Source organism: Phaethon aethereus, assembly GCF_964289735.1.
Source record: "Phaethon aethereus genome assembly, chromosome: 1".
NCBI classification, from domain to species: domain Eukaryota; kingdom Metazoa; phylum Chordata; class Aves; order Phaethontiformes; family Phaethontidae; genus Phaethon; species Phaethon aethereus.
In genome coordinates, this window is record NC_138575.1 from 126,466,780 (window position 1) to 126,485,553 (window position 18,774).

The following is an 18,774-nucleotide window of genomic DNA, read 5'->3' on the forward strand; positions in this document are numbered from 1 at the left end:
ACCTACATGACTAGTTCACTCTATCTGCCCAACTTCTACATATTTAAAGATACATGAAGTGAACATCACCCTAATACCAGAACACCACAAACAAAGTATTAGATAAATGATAATGTCAGAAAAATTAGCTATTCCAGAACATCACAATTAATGTGTTAAATTTAATTCCCGTATTAACAAGCAGCAAATATGAATGGTAAAACAGTGAAAAGCCAATAACCCCTCCATCCATTCTCAGTAACAGTCACAGTTCAGTATTAGTGCTGCCTAATTGGCTGTTTCTTGGCAACCTAGACTACAGTGCATTGTAGAAGTCCAATTCTTATACCACAGAGAGAAGTATTATCTTATTACACTGATTAGAGTACAAAAAAGTCTGCGATTTAATCAAAGCAGACCACAGGTACAGTCAATATATAGTCACGGTCTATGCTCTGTTTCCATGCTAGGGTGGCATGCCATAATGACATCCTATCTGAAATAAAAGCATTTCCTTCCATCCTCAGATTTCCTGAGTAAGATGAGCATCACGCCAGTTTTTGAAGGATCTCTCCTATAATGATTTCAAAATAAGCACGTGATAATAAACCTATGTGCAAAAACCTCTGAAATAGAAGTCAACAAACAATGATTGCTCTCCATACACAAACACACACAGATACACATACTCATACACTAAGTTTTCCACAAAGGTAGGCTTGTCAGTCATCATGCAGTGCTACACCCGCAAGAAAGAAATCCCATCCACAAGACAAAATGTCCAAGATACACAACGTTCCCAGCAGGTGATCTGCCACCTTCCAAAGGCACCTACTTGCTTCCAGTCGTACTAGGCATTGGAAGAAACACTTTGATGAGGATTCCCCTTTTGAGAATCTATTGTCTTGCTACTACTCCATGCTTCATCAGTATTTTCAGATTTCACCTCTGTTTTGTCCATCAGTATGGTGGATTTGGGAGGCTTGCAAATAAAACAGAGGAACTTGAAACAGGACAGCAAACCTTCAGAAATGCTGGATGAGAAAAGCTTTTTGCATGGGTGGCAGAACTGGTAGAACACCAACATGAAGAGGACAGCCATGCAGTAACCTATCAGGAGCTGCAAGACCAACAACGGGGCGCAGACATACAGGTAGATATCGGTTTTATAGATGTACCACATCAGCAGGAGGAATGCATTCTCAATGAATCGCAGCATGTAATACACAGTCAGTCGATACCAATTTTGGGATTTGTTAATTAAGTCAGGATCATTGAGCTTCACCTGTACTGCTGACCAGCAGAACATGTTAATGCCAGCATATAGGAAGGTGAGAAGGCACAAGACGATGGTAGTGCCAACCCTGCTCAATGCCTTCTCTATGTTCTCAGGAAACGGGGACTTGCTTTGCCAGAAGAGAATCCACGGGTAGAAGAAAAAACCAAAGAAATTCATGAGCACAACGGGGAGAGTCCAGATTTGAAGGACTGAACTGAAAAGAACCAACACCGTAACTCGCGTAGCAATCTCAAAGCTTCTCCACATGAATATGCAGAGGTAGGCGGCTGGCTTCACGCTGACATCATAATCATCATACTTAATCTTAATAGCCAGGATGTTGCACCGTAAGGCACCATATACAATTGACAGGAGAGAAAGAACCATAAAAAAACCTACAAAGAGAAAAAACAAATCAGGACCTTCAGCTTAGCAAAAGTTAAAGACATTGCATCAGACTGGTGCAGATGTAGTGTCTTCATGGCACCTCTGGGGATTCCCAGCAGGGTGTAATGCCAAAAAAGCCATTCCTTGTATACAATTCTGGGTTCTTACTCTAAGCCTGCCTGCTGATTTGGTCCCCATTTGTTACTTTTCAAAGTAGCTAGAAAATAAAAAAGGCACTTAACAGTCACAGATGTCTCTCCCTCCTCCCCCCACCCAGGGCTGTTCATACATGTGCTGTCTTTGGTAATTATGCAGCTCAGTCATTAAGGGTATCCAAGTTGCTCTCGGACTCTCACAGTACTCCACAGGCCCAGGGGTGCCTCTCCCCCTCTGTATGGACGAACAACTGCAGAACAGAAACTGAAACGGTGGAGTTACTTGGGTGTGCAGATACCTCAGTGCTTGCGAAGTTCTACGTCAAAGCAAATTGTCTGAGCTCACAGAGGAGCTCTGTGATGGAGCTCAAAATTGAAAGCCAAAGCAATTTAAACCCAGAACCATCTGCATGTTTTCTGCCTGTGTAGACAGGTATTTGCTCACCTGCCTACACTGTGTTTTCCTATAAGCTATTTTCCTTATACATGTATCTATATCATGCATTTAAAAACAACACTCCTTTTAAAAATGCCTTTAAATTCAGATCAACTTTCTGTATCTCTCACCTACCCAGAATCCCTCGGGTGAAGGCTTCAAGGCATTACATTCTGCAGAAAGTGAAGGCAGAGGCCAGTTGTTACCTGGCTTCCCCTCCAGAAGCAGTAGGGGAAAGCCTTCTAGCACTGCAGGAGGGAGTCTTGTCTTGCTACATTAAGTAGGTACAGACGTGCAAGAACCCCAGATGCATAGAATAACCATTTATAGAGAAGTACCTTGATGTTCAGCAGCGCTAACTGCCCATGATTCTGTAAGCGTTTGCATACTTTCTTCACAATTGTTACCAGCATGCTGAATAGCTGTTTTAGGGGACTGGTTTTATGTACCCCCAATCAATATTTCTAGTTTCAATCTGAGCATTTTGTCCATGCAAGGAACACTTCAAATGCAAATGAGTTAAGCACAGTAAAAATGATTCAGTCAGAGTTTCAATGAAACTAACCAAGCTAACTGGTCATGCTACAGGGCATTATATTGCATCAGATACAGTAAAATAATCGGAGTTGGGAATTCTTGATTATGTCAATCACTTTTGCAATGCTTAGCAACCAGTGCTTTCTGCAGCCTTCAGTTAGGTTATGCATCAGCATCCTACAAATGAAGTGGATTCCTTGCTTTGCTATAGCTATATAGCTACAGCTATCAGCCTTTTTTCCTAACGAAAGCATGACTTTGAAAGAAACAAGTGTATTTTAGGTTCTCTAACAACTTTCTAACAGGATTTTCTCTATCATTTTAGGTATCCTCTCTCCCATCCTGATCCTCAAACACCTCTGAACTACTTTGGAAAAGAATTAATTTATCTTTTAGATCTAATTTTCCAATGGCACTCAGTAAGCAGAAAAACATTTGCCACGTTTTATGGTAATTTTGTACATGCCAGTTTGGCGGTGCATATATTATCTGAAAATGGTTATTTATTTGCTTATTTTAACGCTTAAATTCTTAATAGGTGTTTTTAAACATCTTTCTTATAGCACTGTACTTGATCTGAGAATTTTTAAACATTATGTCTTAGAAAAACATTGGCTGAAAGCAGAAGAGCAAGTGAGTGCAGTCAAGAATACCACTTGATATCCTGTGTCTCTTCACAAAATGTTTCCTATAGTTCTGAGCTGGCTCTAGAACTGTGAAGAAACAAGTAACTTCCATCAGCTAATGAAGCAAAAGAATATTCTCGAAGAAACAAAAAAACTCTACTTACCAGGGACAGGGTGCTTCTATCCTGGAACTCTGCTTGCCTTCTGCTTTAATAAGCTGAGGCATTGATCTTATTACCCAATTTCATTTTAGGGATTCTGTATTAAGGTGAAACTTGTCTTAAAAACCCAAGCCTTCAAAAGAGGCATTTCTCCATTGATAGAAACCAGGTCATGCTAACTCTGTTTCAATACAGTAGTCCAGTCCTGCTCCTTTCCCAAAAGCTCAGTACTGCCACCAAACCTTCAGTTCAAACATCACTTTTAAGTCTGTGAGAAAGATGGTTTGAAGCAACCACAAAGGGAAATGTGGGAGGGTGACATTGTTTCTTTCACTAATCCTGAGCAGGCAAAGAAGTGAAAACTTAAAAGGCAAAAGTATCTTCCCCTGGAACGGTCCCAAATCCCATAGCAGTCCTCATAAAAGTGGCATTTCTTTTCTTCCTGCCTGCTCCCAGAAGGCGGCACTTTCTTACAAATCAGAGGTTCACACTCACAAAGTCATTCAAGGTGGCACTGTTTTACTTTGTTGCGGTTTTTTTTTTATTATGTCTTAAGTCTTTTCAAGTCTTCAAGTCTTTCCCACTTCAGAAATTGCTAAGGGTGTGAATTCTGCTCTAGATGAGCTACATCACAGATACCTATTGTTGAAATCTTACATTCCTCTGAAGAATCATAAGTTATCTATTATACATCCTATAGTTTTCTAAACTGATAATCAGAACCCTTGAAAAATAAAGGCATTTATTTTGTTACTTAGGGCAATATACCTAGATACATTTTTTTTTTTGCCTTAAGATACAACTTCAACACTTAAACCCAACTACTAATACTCAAAAAGTACTCAAAAAGTATGTTGTTCAAACAATGAGAAAAGTATTCTGTGGTCAGAGCTTAATGAGTTGAGGAAAAGCAACTGTAGAAGCATCTTAAGGTATGTGGTAGGACCACCTACAAAAGTGCAGTCCATGAACATTAGGGAAGTAACACTGCAAACACCATCAAGTTGAAAAAAAATCATAAACCCAAAGCTTCTATTCTTAAAGATGGCAGTCACTGCTACAAATTTTCATTTACAAGAAAAAAGAAAAAGTACCTTTTTCAGCAGAATAATTTTATTTTTAAATGGTAGGAAATCTGCCTTTTGAGATTATTTTATCACTGTAAGCAACCCTTGATAAAGTTAACTTGACTGCTGTTCATGGCACAAAAACTTTAAACTTACAAAAAGATCGCTCTTAACAGAAACGGATCTTCTGCATTCCATACTGCACTGAGAACAGGCCCTTTTTCAAGGGTAAGGGGGCAAGTCACACATCTCCCATCTCCAACTTGCTGTTTTTGTAATTAATGCTAACTCAGGTATTTTTCGTACCTCCTGGCCTTGTGCTTCTCCAGATGGTACTACCTAAGTGAAGAGGTCCTGATAGCTGCTGCGCAGTGTGTTAGGGGACATGAGCCTGATGTCAGCCACCTCTTGGAAGCGAAGTTATAGCTGGCTCGAAGGCAACGGATGACGCTGAGAGATGCTGAACATTTAGGGCATTTGGGCTTCGCCTTGTCCAAGAGTGACCTCAGCGTGTGTTCTGGGAGTGGCAGTTACAAAGTCAGGCTGGGCATTTCATACAGCAACAAGTTACGAACTTCTTCCCAGTTACACTGTAACCAAAGAAAGAGCTGAATGTCTAGAACTAGGACTCACATTAGGCTATTCCATGTGGGTTTCCAATGTTGCATTTCATTCAACAACACTTCTACACGTTCCGTGCTAAACAGTCACCAAAGCTTTATGTCTTTCATCACTAACCTTGAGGCTTTGTCTTGTTTTTGCAACTGTCTTTAGTTCTCCTGATCTTACGTTCTTGGCAAACAGTGAAATGACAATTTTGGAGAATGCCAGACACTGGCAAGAATCTGACCATCCAGAAGGAGACATCCAGAGAAATTAATGAATGCCATGAAATACTCAAGAAAGATGGAGCATGACTCTGGTTGACAAAGGGCTAGGCAAGGATGCACGCCCTTTTCAGAACTGTTCAATTCAATACTGGAAGGAAGAATGAGTTTCAAACAGATCTGAAAGGGACAAACCATGCTATGTAGCATGATGGCAAATAGCTTTAGGTTCACAGGCGATACTGACCTCATTACCACTAACCAAGCAGAATTTACACAGAATAACAGACAGGGTAGTGCAGGAATCCAGAAAAATAAGAGGCTGATGAGGAGACAAAACAAAAAGCGTGGAAATCAAAATACAAGACGATGACAGTGATAATTATAACACAAAGGGAAAAGAGCATGCACTTTGGAGGACCAGTGGCAAAGAACAGGGAAGTTGAAGACATGTCAAGCGTGGAAGAGCTGGACTGGCTGTTATATTACTCTGATGATGCTGCAAGACCAAAAGCTTGAAGTCACGTCCCTGTACATGAGAATCCCCATGTACACATAACAAACATCAAGCTGAAACTGTGCTATGCATGTTCCCATTTACTCTAGAGGTTGAACAATACGGGTGGACAAAAGGTATTACTGCAGAAATAAGCTGTCTAAACAGATTGCAGGAAGTTCCAATACTTCAGAAGGTAAAATACACACAAGAGGAATATGTTTAGGACTCTTGTTTTCCTGATGAATGAGCTCTAATAGGCATTGCCATTGTTCTTAAATCACTGATTAAGCAAAAAAAAACCCTCAACACTTTTTTTTTTTCCCTTTTAATTTCTGTATTTTAGAATTACACCTGCTATGGGAATGGCTCCTGGGAGACACAAGATGACTACTGCATTTGCTGGTGGGTTCACTGAACTCCCTGGTGAGCCAGCTTATCTCTGGTTGGTTAACTTCACCCACAGAAGGTCACTTATCAGTCTGTGATTCAGAATTTATTTCAGCAGTGACTGATAAAAGTCAGAAGTAACAGGGTGTTGCAAATCATTATTAAATAATTCTCTAATCATCTGGAACACAGCGCTTCTCCTTGGCAGTCATGACCAGTAAGGTCAACACCAGTAACAGAAGGTGACCTTTCTCAAGCAAATGCCATCTGCAGTGAAGTGACTGGAAATTTTGCTAATTGCACCGCTCAGCAAAGGATTTGTTCTCATCCCATGTCACAGGTGCCATGGTTATTTGAAGAGCCTACCTTCGCTGTGAAGTACTCAAAAACTGTCAGGAGCAATGTCTTTCAAGTAACTATTGCTATGACCTTAAACAAGTACTTTTGTATAAAGACCTTAACCTGTTGCAATATCCTTATGTGCTGACTCGCCCTGTGGTATACTAAAGTTCTCCATTCCCCAAGTTGAGGGGAGAATGCTGATGTTATTAGAAAGGCTTCTCCAAAAATCTTAGTTCCTTACCTTGGTACGCTAACAACCAAGGCACCAGAACTGAATAAAGCATTCAGATTCATAACGTGTCACCCTGGCCTCAGCCTCCCTAGCTGTGAAGCTGGTAAAGATCTCTGGCCTCTCAGGGCCTCAGAGATATGACAAGAGCTATTTGGTATTTCAGTGGAAACACACCTCCAGTTCACGCAGGTGCCAAAGTCCTTTTTTACACTGAAAAGCTCCTTGTCCTATGATCAGCTGGAGTATGTTCTTCATTTAGCAGCCAGCCAGCAAATCAAGACTTTTCTATTTTCACAAGGAGCTGAAGCATATCACGGCACAAGATGCAGAGTCCCACGGTAAAAGAGAGGTGTCCTGGTAAGTCCATGTGGTGCAGCACTGCTTGGTGAAAGCTTAACAGCTTGGGTCCAGAGATGAGATGGCCACATCTGCATAACAGCTTATTGAGTCCTGCCTTTTGATTACAAATTCAGTCTAGCTTAAGTAAGGACCGTTCACGTCCTCTGTCCGTATTTGAAACCGAATTCCTGTAAGTACACCTTCCTTAATGCAGCATGGCAAAGCATGCTCTGCACTGTACCCCAAGGAATTTTCCAGAATGCTTGCTCAAAGCCAAAATGGAACAGAGGTCATTTCCCACCACCCCCCCTTCGTGAAGTCCCTCCAGCTGCCTCCCTCTCATGCCATAATGGCCACTTATCAAATTAATGTTTTTATAGCAACCCAAGTATGCTACAAGAAGCATCATAGTCGAAGACATGATGGTATAGATAAGAGCAACATCACCATAAAAGCCATCAGGAAGATGAAACCCATTGCAACATGTTTGGTTCTTGCCCAGGACAAGACTGGGCAAGACTGTCTGCTGAGCCTTCTCCTCTCCCTCCCACCAAAACATGGAGGTGATAACAACAGTTCTACCTACTTCTGGCAGCTGTGATCTCCTGCTGCAGGACACAGATGTAGAGCTGGAGCGTGAGCTGGGGCGCTGAGCCAAGGAACGCCTGGATCACAGATGCCCTGCTGAATGCAGACCTGTGCGTACACAGCTTGCCTTCAGCTTGGCCCACTTCCTTCTCAATTTCTTCTGAGTACCCATCCTTGGGCATCTGCCTCTTCTTTGTGATGCTGACATAGGGCTCTTCAACTCTGCCAGCATGGAAGTATATGTAAAAGACTTCCACGCACCTACAAGCAAATCAGTAGATACAGTAACAGGAAAAAAATGAAAGAAAAGCATAGGTCTTCCCACTCCTTAGTATTTTAAGCCATCACATACCAAGTCATTTGTTCACAGAGCAAAGTCTGTACATCTCCTCCTCTTGGTAAATTTGGAATATGACAGATTTCACCCTTTAAAACATGAACTACATGTGACTAGAGGGCAAGAATGTGGCAGTGCCCTTTGGGCTGCCTGTAGTACTCAGACACAGGAGGCAGTTTAGTTGTTTGCTATGAGCTGCCATTGCTCCCTGCTGTCCTATTAAAGTCCTTAAAGTATTCATCCACTACAATGTTCATAGGCTCCCAACCCAGGACCCACGTTGGAAGTGGTTCTTCAGATTCTTATGTCTTTCTTGTGGTGTTACCTGCACATCTGTGATGTGGCAATAAAACCACTTTCTCATACCTTTGCCTTAAACAATCTCAAGACATTGGAGAGAAGCTCAGTGTACGAGCGGGTGCACACACCTCAAACAGTTGGACTCTAGTCCTTGCTTTACCAAACAATGGTCCCAAAACACAAGTAACAAGCCATACCAGCAATAACAAGAACAAGCAGTTTAGAGCCTCACAACTCTGGATATTAACATTTTTTTAAAAAGACACAGGAATAGGAGCTTTACTGCTTACATTTATTGCACTGTTTAAGGAATATTAAACACAACCTTGCAAAAATATTCTAAATAAGAAGATGCAGTGTTTCCAGTTGCTGCAGCTCTTTGTACTTTAAACACAGTTGAACCAAACCCTTTTGTTTATGTAGGTCTAACTTACCACAGACCAATTTCCAAAGAAAAAAGTGGTGCTGGCACATACATTTCTATTAATAAATTACATATTGTTGTAATACATACTGCCTCTACCTATGCACAGAGAATAATCCATACATTTGCAAGGGAACGGAAAAGAGCTAAAGAGGTTGGCAGCAGCAAATGCTGTAACAACAAGGACAAAGCTGGCTCCTTGTGTAGTAAAGAAGATAATACAGACTGAGACGCACTTATGAAAGGAAATTTTCTTAAACTTCCTTCCAATGTCTATTTTTAGCTTGGCAAAAGCTTTAGAAAAACCATTCTAGGAGAGTTCCTTGAGTATGAAGGTGTCAAGTGGGGGGCTTGGACATCTAGCAGGACCCAAAACTCTAAGGGGAACAGTCAGCCTTGTCTGAGAAGTAATAACAAACAAGGGTCTACTGAGGTACAGATGAAGTCACAAGCTGAGGGGGAAGGGAGAGGAAAAAAATATTTCTGTTACATTGCATGGGGTCCTAAAAATACAGGGCCTGCTATGGAGGGGTCCATGTACAGCAGGACCATAAAGGATAAATGGCATTGACTACTGAAAAATAAAGCCCCCAAAAGCCCAAACCCAGTGCAGACACAACCTGTTTTCTCTTTTATGCTGGTATGGCCTTCAGGAAGAAAAACAATTGTAGTGTGAGCAACAGGACTGGTGAGGGCTGGCTTCCAGCTCGGAGGGAAGCTCAGGGGAGAGAAACCCCCACTGTGAGGGTGACTTGTGGCACCAGCTCTGGTCACATCTCCTCCCATGGCCCGACATGCATGCTATCTTCTTCTTGTGCAGGTATCATCCTCTGATGAGGACTGAGCTGTCTTCTTTCTTTCCATAGTGCCTGCTGGGGTTGCATCTCCACCTGGTTGCCTCTGTAGGTCATACTTGCAGCATCTCTGAGTCTCTGACAGGTCCAATTTGGCCAGTGAGTTTTTGTAATGTACAAATAAGGCTCATCTTCTCTTTTAAAGTATCTCACAATCACAAAGCATGGAGCTATGCTTGCCTGAGACTTTGAGTTCCCATTTCCTTCTCAGCTTGATTTTTTTCAACAATTGCCAAGTCAGAGTCTAACACAGCCTTTTAGGGGAAAGCTCACAGACCAAACTGTAAAGCAGCACTGATAGAAATTCAACTAAAAGCATACTCATTTTTGTTTTAGCAAGCTTGATTTAGTTTTTTCCCCTAACTGGACTGCTAGCAAGTTTCACCTGCTCTACATGGAGAGCAGTTTTAGGATCCTGTAGTACTATTCTTGATTCACTAGGCTTCAGCTACTACTATCGCTAAAGCTATTAGAAGCGTCTGGTGCACTGGAGGCTCCATTCACAGCGGTGACTTTCTATTTTCCCCTTGTTAATCTTTTCAGCCCCTGTCAGTCTTGTTCCATGTGAAAGAATCCACACAGCCAAAAATAAAGTGTGAAAAATTAATAAACCACAACAGCTTATGAAGTCAACAGAGATTCTGAAATCAACAAATTGATTTTATTCGGGGGAAAAAAAAAAGATCCCAAAACATTTTTGTCTCGCTTAGTATTCACAGACATCTATTCATCCTGAGCTGAGGGCAAGTCTGAAGCTATTACGGAAAATGAGATCTCAGCATCAGCCTCTGAACTCTTGCTGTGTGTGATTAGAAGCAGATATAGTCTAGGGACCCATCTAACAAATATGCAGTAATCCCATAAAAGAGATTACAAGATTCCTAAGACTACTGACTATAGCAAATATTATAATCAACAATTGGGTTTTGGAACAAGCATTTGATTTGTATTTATTAGCTAGGTATTAAGTAGCAGTATATTGTTTGTGACGGGAAATTTTATGTCCATATAGAAAAGCAAACACCATGTGAAAAGAATGGTCTGAGGAGCAAACCTTATGGACAAAGGGGACTTTTACCTGTACAACAGAGTAATAAAAATAGTATGTGCAAGCACTCAGATTACATCAGTAACAATGCCCATCATCTTCTGAGCCCTGCCTGTCCAGTGCAAGAGTGTCTGTGGAGATCATGCCTTTTGGGGCCAGTAACAAATGTACTCAAGGCTCCAGCTAGTGTCACTGCCCAAGCAACTGCTTCAAACAGGAGCAGACTGGCAGCTGATACACTAGAAACAGCGAGCACCAACCTAAATGTTTAAGTAACGAGGTGTAAGAAGGACACAGGCACTTGAAAAACCATCCAGGTAAGAATGGTTCAGAACAGTGATGAAGAATCAACTCAGATCATGTACCTGTGCCATGTTACAACTGTCTATGAAGTGCATTCAGAAAAGTTATCTTTAAATGAACAGGCTTGTTCTTTTTTAGTATGAAACACAACTAAAAGACAACATGAGAAGGCGATTGCTTCAAGCCAGTTTTCTTCCACAGTTACAAACTCCACTACAGAACAGGGAACTCCCCAGAAGCCCCAGCTGCTCACTGCTCATTGCTGCTCTGGAGGAACAGGAATGAGATCCCAGCTTCTGCATAATCCATCTCCTGCAATGCAGGGATCTTTAGGGCCCTTTCAGCAGATTCTCATGTGGCATCAACAGCAGAAGGCATGCAGCTGGCAGGTTTCACTGCATGTAAAGCAATGACAGTTGCAATACGGGCTTTGAAGGAACTAAAATTACTTTGAAGAAAAAAAATGTCAGATCTGTTCTCTACAGTGAAGGTTAAAAGGTAAGAAAAAGATGATGCTGCTTTTCTCCCCTGCTGCCAAATCTTGGCAGAGAGAAGAGCTATACTTTTTCAAGGATCCTGATGGTGCCTACAAAGAATGATTCAGCAGCAACACATTGGTCTTCTACACAGTCAGTATGAGGAATGATCCTATCCTTATATGCCTGCTGAGGGCAAGCATCTCCTTCCCTCTTTTAATCATGGATGTGCGGGACTTAAATACAGGCAAAATAATGGTGGTGTGAAGAGGGAGCAGGCAATGAAAACAGGGAACTTCCCACAGCCAACAAGCACTCCAAGAGCAAACATCTATTTGAGAGACCTATCCACACGCTCACTGCAAATGTACAAGCAGATTTCTCTGATGACTTGATTTTTAGTAATTCCTTTTCTTTAGAGAAGTGTGCAAAAGACTTATCAGTCCTGCAGATTTACTTACCTCTGTCAGAAAAAGATTTGTTCCTCACTCATTGTTCTACCTTCCATCTGCACTGACTTTCTGTTCATCGCATCTTGGACACCTAACACATCTGCTCAAGAATAAAGAAAAAAAAAAAGCCTGAAGAGGGTCTAGGCATATTCTTCCCATCTGGAAAAGAGGGAGATGCATCAACAGTTGTAAAGTTTAGAGCTAGCAGAATCTCCTACAGTAAGGTCTGCCACTTGAAGTCCTACAAGGAAGAGAGTCTTCTACACCTGTGCTATTCTGAAATATAAAGCAGGTCACTAGGAAAGAGAGAATACCCACAGCAGACAACGCTTCTGCACAACATAACTGAAGCATTACCTGCACCATTATAGCTTATTAGATTTCAAACTGCAGAATTAGGTGCCCAAAACATTAACGACTCCGATAATTTCAGCCTATAGGTGTTTTGTTTTGGGTTGGGTTTTTTGGGCGTTGTTTTTTTGTTTGTTGGTTTGTTTTTTCCCCCCACTTCCTGCAGCTTACAGAATCTAACTTTGGCAGTTTGATGCAAACTTCCTACTGCATTTGCTTTGCTGCTGTCTACACGGTACATAGACACATGTAATTGTTTCTCCTTATGCCTTGAGAAACAAAGCCTGATCCCATTAAAAAAAAAAAAGTCTATTAAAACTGAGGAAAACAGTCATTAGTGTTCTACATAGGGGCCTGTTATATTCGCTTTTGATTTTTTTCACAAGAGAAGTTCATCATCCTGACGACAGAGCCATCTCCTAATTGCATGTTCCTCGTAAGCAAGAACATGTAAGCCCGCATTCAGCTACCAGAGCACTAGGAACAGTAGTTTCAAAGACAGCAGCAGTCACTTAGCTTTCCTCTCCATGAAGCTGGTAGGAAGCACTGCCAAGTCAACACCAGTCTCTTCTGGATATGCCACTTCAGTATTGTCTTCAGCAAATCAGATAGTAAGGAACCATCGCATCCAGCAGACGTACGGTACAATACCGCCTACACCCACTGCTTGTGACTGTAAGCACCAACTGTTCCAGTCAGTTTGTTGGAAATCCGCACTCCTCACTTCGGCTTCTGACCTATTCATTGTTTGCAGAATAGAAAAGGGCAAACAAGTTAACAGGGGTTTCTCTGGCACCCTTCACAAAGAGTTATTTGCACTGGGAACAAATCCCTAAGTGCAGAGCAGTACGCTAGCAAAAATACATCCAGTTATTATTTATTGGAATTGTAGCAGCACCTAACATCTCAAGATGATCTCAGTGCTATGGGTGCCATGCAAATGAAGAGGGAACAAAGAGAGTCCTTGGCTCAGGAGTGGCCGATAATGAGCCAAAAAGCTCATCATGGTCCTCTCTAAATAATGAGAGATTTAATACATTTTTCTTTTGACATTCGCTATCGTTTTAAGTATTTTTTGTGTGTAATACATTACTGTATGTGGTAAAAGAATCTCCTTTAAAAAAAAAAAAAGAAACTATCCAAATATATTTTCTAAGCATCCAGACAAATTAGTGCGCTCACAATGAGTGGCACTGACCTGAAATGCTGCAGGAATCTCCCCTCCCAGAGCTCAGAAACCTGCAGTCACTTTCTTCCAGCCAACTCTCCATAGTCTCTGGCATGCCTACATCCTGGGGATCAGAGCCCAGCCACCGAGGGGGGCAGGAATTTTACTCTACAAATTGCTCCGAATTTATAGAGAAACTCTTAGGAAGTGGGAGAAGGACTTAAAAAAGGGTGCATTAACAGTACTCTTCCAGTACAGCAAAAGTCCTCTCCAGGAAGAGGGATGCTTCCTAATTTTAGTGATCCCAGTGACAGCAGCAGGACAGCGAGTGCCTCCCGAACAGGTGGAGTGTGGGTGTTTGGGGAAGGTGGTGGTATGCAAGAAGGTTTTATAAGAGACTGTACTTTTTTCCCTGTCACACAGAGGATTCAAAATAGGCTGGATCATTTGGCTTGCAAAGCTAAATACCCTCCTTCCCTGCCAAGATATTTCCAAACCATTCCCCAAAATTTAAACTTAACTTTTTAAGGGAAAAAGGAAGGGGAGAAAAATGCCTAGCTTTTAAGATGATGACGAAAAATCACACAACATACATGGGCTGTCTGCAAACCAGTGCACTGATATTTGAGTCTAAACAGAGAAATACTAACTGTCCTGTACCACGTCACAATGTTGTGGTTTAGCCCCAGCCAGCAATTAAGCACCACACAGCCGCTCGCTCACCTGCCCCCCCAGGGTGGGATGGGGGAGAGAGTCAGAAAAAAACCTCGTGGGCTGAGATACAAACAGTTTAATAGGACAGCAAAAGAAGAGGAAACAACAATGATAACAATAATAATAGTATTACTGATAAAGGAATATACAAAAACAAGTGATGCCCAGTGCAGCAATTGCTCAACAGCCGGTGATCACCCATCCCTGAGCAGCGATTCCCACGCCCCAGCCAAATCCAGTTTATATACTGATCATGATGCTATATGGTATGGAATATCCCTTTGGCCAGTCTGGGTCAGTTGTGCACCTCCCCACCGGCAAAGGAGGGCAAGCTGAGAAGTCCTTGACTTAGTATAAGCACTACAACTACTTAGCAACAACCAAAACCACCAGTGTTATCAACATTATTCTCATACCAAATCCAAAACACAGCACTATCCCAGCCATCAGGAAGAAAAAACAGCTCTGTCCCAGCCAAAACCAGGACACACAAACCCAAGAGAGACGTTTAAAAAGCTTGTGTTAGCTTTTTCAAAGCCAGCTGAAGCGTGCTCTGTTGGAGCATGCCATCTCAAACAGCCTACCAGCTCTTCAACATTTCATTCTGATGCTGCAAGCGGACAGAGCCTGGGGTGGCTCTACTGTCTATGTGTCCTATTTGACCTAATTTGACCCAGCACTCCCTAAAAGGCCCTGGGCCGTGCCAGTGAGATGTAAAAGCGACCAAACATAGGGGATGGATTGAGGCTTCACACCAGGGAAGCAGATGATTAACAGCAGCAGGACTTTCTGGTGCAAAGGAGCAGAGGTTTGCCTAAAAGGATGGGACAAAATGGCTCCAGGGACCATGGTCCTTTTGAACTTACAATGGTTAAAGCCACTGTGAAGTGATGATACAGCCAAATAATATTTTGCCTTCTAGCTACCACCTCAGACTTATGTGTATTCCAGCCCACACAGGATAGAGAGCCTCCCATGCAAAGCAGGGAAGGGTGAAGTATTTCATGTGCTGAAAAGACTTCAGCTTTTACAGTGCAGATCTACACCTGATGGGAAGTGATCGGTTTCCTCTTCTGACAGATACAGCAATGTTTAGTGGCAGTGGGCAGGAAGGCAAAACATAGGAAAAAAGCAAAAAGACCTTTAATGTCTGACTCAGGCTGATCGCTTTGCCTTCCTACACTTCTGCATCCTACAAACAGACCCCCTGAGTCTAAAAGGAGGTTTTCTATGAAACTCTTCCTCTTGATTTGTAGAGTCCTTCCAAACTTTAACAGGAAAGAATGTTTTCAGGTGGCATGAATGTACTACCCTCTTTTTATTAGTAATTATAATTCCAGTTATCCTGGGTCTAGAGAGCGATTAACATGCATCACTTCATACTGCCTAAATGATGCCATGGGGACTGTGACAACAGGCACATGGTAATGCTTCCAGAACATCTTCAAACCTCCTGGACATGCTAAGTTAGTAAATCTTTGAGAAAGGCAGAAGTGCAGAACTGGCAACACACTCGCACACTGCAGCATGATGGAGAGGAGAGGGCTTTCTCATGCCCGCTAGTTTTACAGCGGCGACTACATCTGGGAGCTCGCCAACACACCAGAAAACGTGTTCTGCGCAAGATGAGACTCGTGTTGTAAACAGATAAACTTAACGTTGAGAAAGAGAAAGTGAAATCATGCTTAGTGGTTAAGTTCAAAGCAGAAGTCTATGTCTCTTCCAGATAATTAGAAAGAAAAGCCTCTAATTTGTTGCTGTCCCTTACATCCTTTGTTTGCTTCTTCCCATCTGGCAGCTTGACATGACATTCTTTCCTTGTCTGACCTCAAGAAATCGATTTAGAATGACAAAAGTCATGAACATAATTTTTACTTTGATAGTTTCTCTCTCTTTGGTTCCACTCTTCTTTTCCAAAGAACACAGAAGTATTTTGTTCTTAGCTTTTAGAAGATCAGAACTCTTCAAGAACCTGTTATGCCATAATTTAAATCTCTTTAAAATAGTAACACTCCCCTCCCGCCCCAGCCACGGTTATAGAGGAATTCAGTGTTTTTGTGAAGTGTAAGATGTTCCGCAACATCCAAACTGCTCACCCTTATTAGTTTGACCACAACAAACCTCCCTTTTCCACACTCCCCGGGAATTTCAAAAGTGTGGGGCACTTCTCCCAACCGCTACTACAGAGATACTATATTTATTTCCCTTTCTTTTTAAAGAAAAGATTTGAACGTAAATTTAAAATTAAAGCCCCCAGCAAACATTTTGTCATGGGCTTGCACCGCCTCCTCCATCTATCTGCCTCTTTTTTTTTTTTTCCCTAAGGACATTTTCAGTCAGAAGTTGAACTGGAGTTGAAAATTCTCCAAAGCAACTTGGGGCAAGAAGCTCACTTCCGAAAAGAAGAGGCAGACTAAAAGCATTACTACCATTTCCAAGATGGGATGGCTACTATCCTTGTTTTAAGCGAGCAGCTGAGTCTTCCCTTCTCTCTTGGAAGCAACCTCGGAGCACGCCGTTACGGGCAAGCCCGCAGCGAGCCACAGCCCCCGTTTGCAGAACGGGCCACACGCAGCGAGAGGCAGCGCAGAACACGCCGCCAGGCCGAGGGAGCGGGCTCGGCCAGGCTGCCCGCGGCGCGCACGCCACCCGCCTCTCCGCAGGGGCTTCACCCATTTTCGCCAGGGCCGAGTGCTCGCGGGGGGGAGGGCGGAAAGCGCCGCGCCCCGGCCTAAGGACAGTTAAAAAGGAAATAATTCCTCCCGCAGGCTTCAGGAACAAGGCTGGGAAGGCGCCGATGCCGGCTAGCGCCGGTGCGGCCCGGCAGCCGCCGCCCCTCGGGAGCGGGGCCGCCCGCCGGGCACGGGGGCCGGGGCGCCCCGGGCCGGCCCGCGGGGCTGGGAAGGGGCGGCGGGGCGGGGCGGGACTCACCGACCTGACGAGCGGCCCCAGCTGCAGGAGGTGCAGCAGCAGCACCAGCGGGCGGTCGCGGCTGACGTCGCGATGGATGAAGACCAGGCTGAGCTGCACCAGCGCGCAGGGCAGGAGGGCGAAGAGCAGCGTCAGCCACTGCCACATGCGGTCCCCCGCCGCGCGGTACGCGCCGCTCAGGCACAGCGCGGCCGCCGTCTCAGCCACGAAAAGGACGAGGGAGACCAGGACGGAGCCCGGGAATTTCATCGCCGCCGCCGTCGCCACCCGCCCGCGGGGCGAGTTTTCGGCACGCCGCAGCCGCCGTAGCCGCCTCACGCCCGCCCCACGCCCGCCGCGCCCCGGCCCGGCCCGGCCCGCCCAGCCGCCGCTGAGGCACGGCGACCGCTAGGGGGAGCCGCCGCCCTGCGGCCTCCGCCCGGGAGGGGCCCGGGGAAGGGGCGGGGGTCGCCGGGGCCCTTCCAGCGGTGGCCCTGGTGCCGGTGAGCTCGGCAGGGCTTGGTCCTGGCGGGGCGGGGGCGAACACGAAGGAACGGTCCTCGGTGGCGCACGGGGGACCACCCCCTGGTCACGTCTCTGTTGGCCATAAGATACGTCTTGAACTAAGGCGGGGCGGGGACCGGTCGGTGGGAAGGTGGGGCGGCCACGCAGGGGGACCTCGGCAGGCTGGAGAAACAGCCTGAAAGGAGCAGGCAAGGGCAAAATCCTGCACCTGGGAGAACATAACCCCATGCAACAATAAAGGCTGAGGGACAGCTGATTAAAAAAAAAAGGCAGAAAAGGAATTGTGGGTCCTGGTAGCCCTCCCCTGATGCACCTGGTTCAAAGACCTCCTCACCAGAGTAGTGAACCTGCAGGTAGAGACCCTCTTTTACTGCTTTGTCAGGTGGGTCTTACCTGGGCCTGTCAGGCGTCTTCCCTCCCCAGAGCCCTGCTGTGACACCAGTTGCTGGCCAGCAGCATTTGTCCACCCCTCCCTGAGCCTTTCCCCTTCACCAGAAGAAGCCAGGAGACCACCCCATGCCTTTCTCCCTTGCCACCAGAACTCTGGAGTCCTTCTGGATATGCGTAAGCCCACCGGCAGTATCACTGGTGCCTGGGGGGATGAGCAGTACAAGGTAATAGCCCCAGGGCAAGATGAGCCTATGCAGCCTCTCCACAGCATCCTGACTCTGACCTCCTGGCAAGAAACAAAGCTCCTGAGGTACCAAGTCGGGTTGGCAGACGATGCCTGTATCCTGCACAGGGGGAGTCTCCAGTCATTGCCACTTTCCTCCTCCTCTTGGTGTGGTACTTCGCTCATGCTCAGCTGACTCCAACGCCTCCTCTGATCTCATTTCTCCTTGCCTGTTCCCAGGCAGTTGCAGATCTGCGTGTGGAGATTAGCTACGAGACCCGAGACCTACCAGGAGCACAACAGGAAGGCAAGATATGGATTTTAAGATGCTGTTAGCCTATTAATGGGATAACACTAATGGCTACTTCTGCAGGTCTGCTACTATTCTTTAATGTAACTTAGGTTGTCACCAGATATATAGAAAAAATACCAGTAATATTTTGTCTGGGCCATTTCTG

The 18,774-nt window shown here is 44.4% G+C and overlaps 1 protein-coding gene across 1 annotated transcript; it reads right to left on the reverse strand.

Annotated features, from left to right (window-relative positions):
- Window positions 1–766: 766 nt before the first annotated feature.
- XK (X-linked Kx blood group antigen, Kell and VPS13A binding protein) lies at window positions 767–17,448 on the reverse strand (the record flags this gene model as incomplete). Its single annotated transcript, XM_082006531.1, has 3 exons — window positions 767–1,653; window positions 7,840–8,102; window positions 17,204–17,448. 3 exons carry the CDS (start codon window positions 17,446–17,448, stop codon window positions 830–832), a joined length of 1,332 nt encoding a protein of 443 aa, XP_081862657.1. The 3' UTR covers window positions 767–829.
- Between the last annotated feature and the right edge of the window lie 1,326 nt (window positions 17,449–18,774).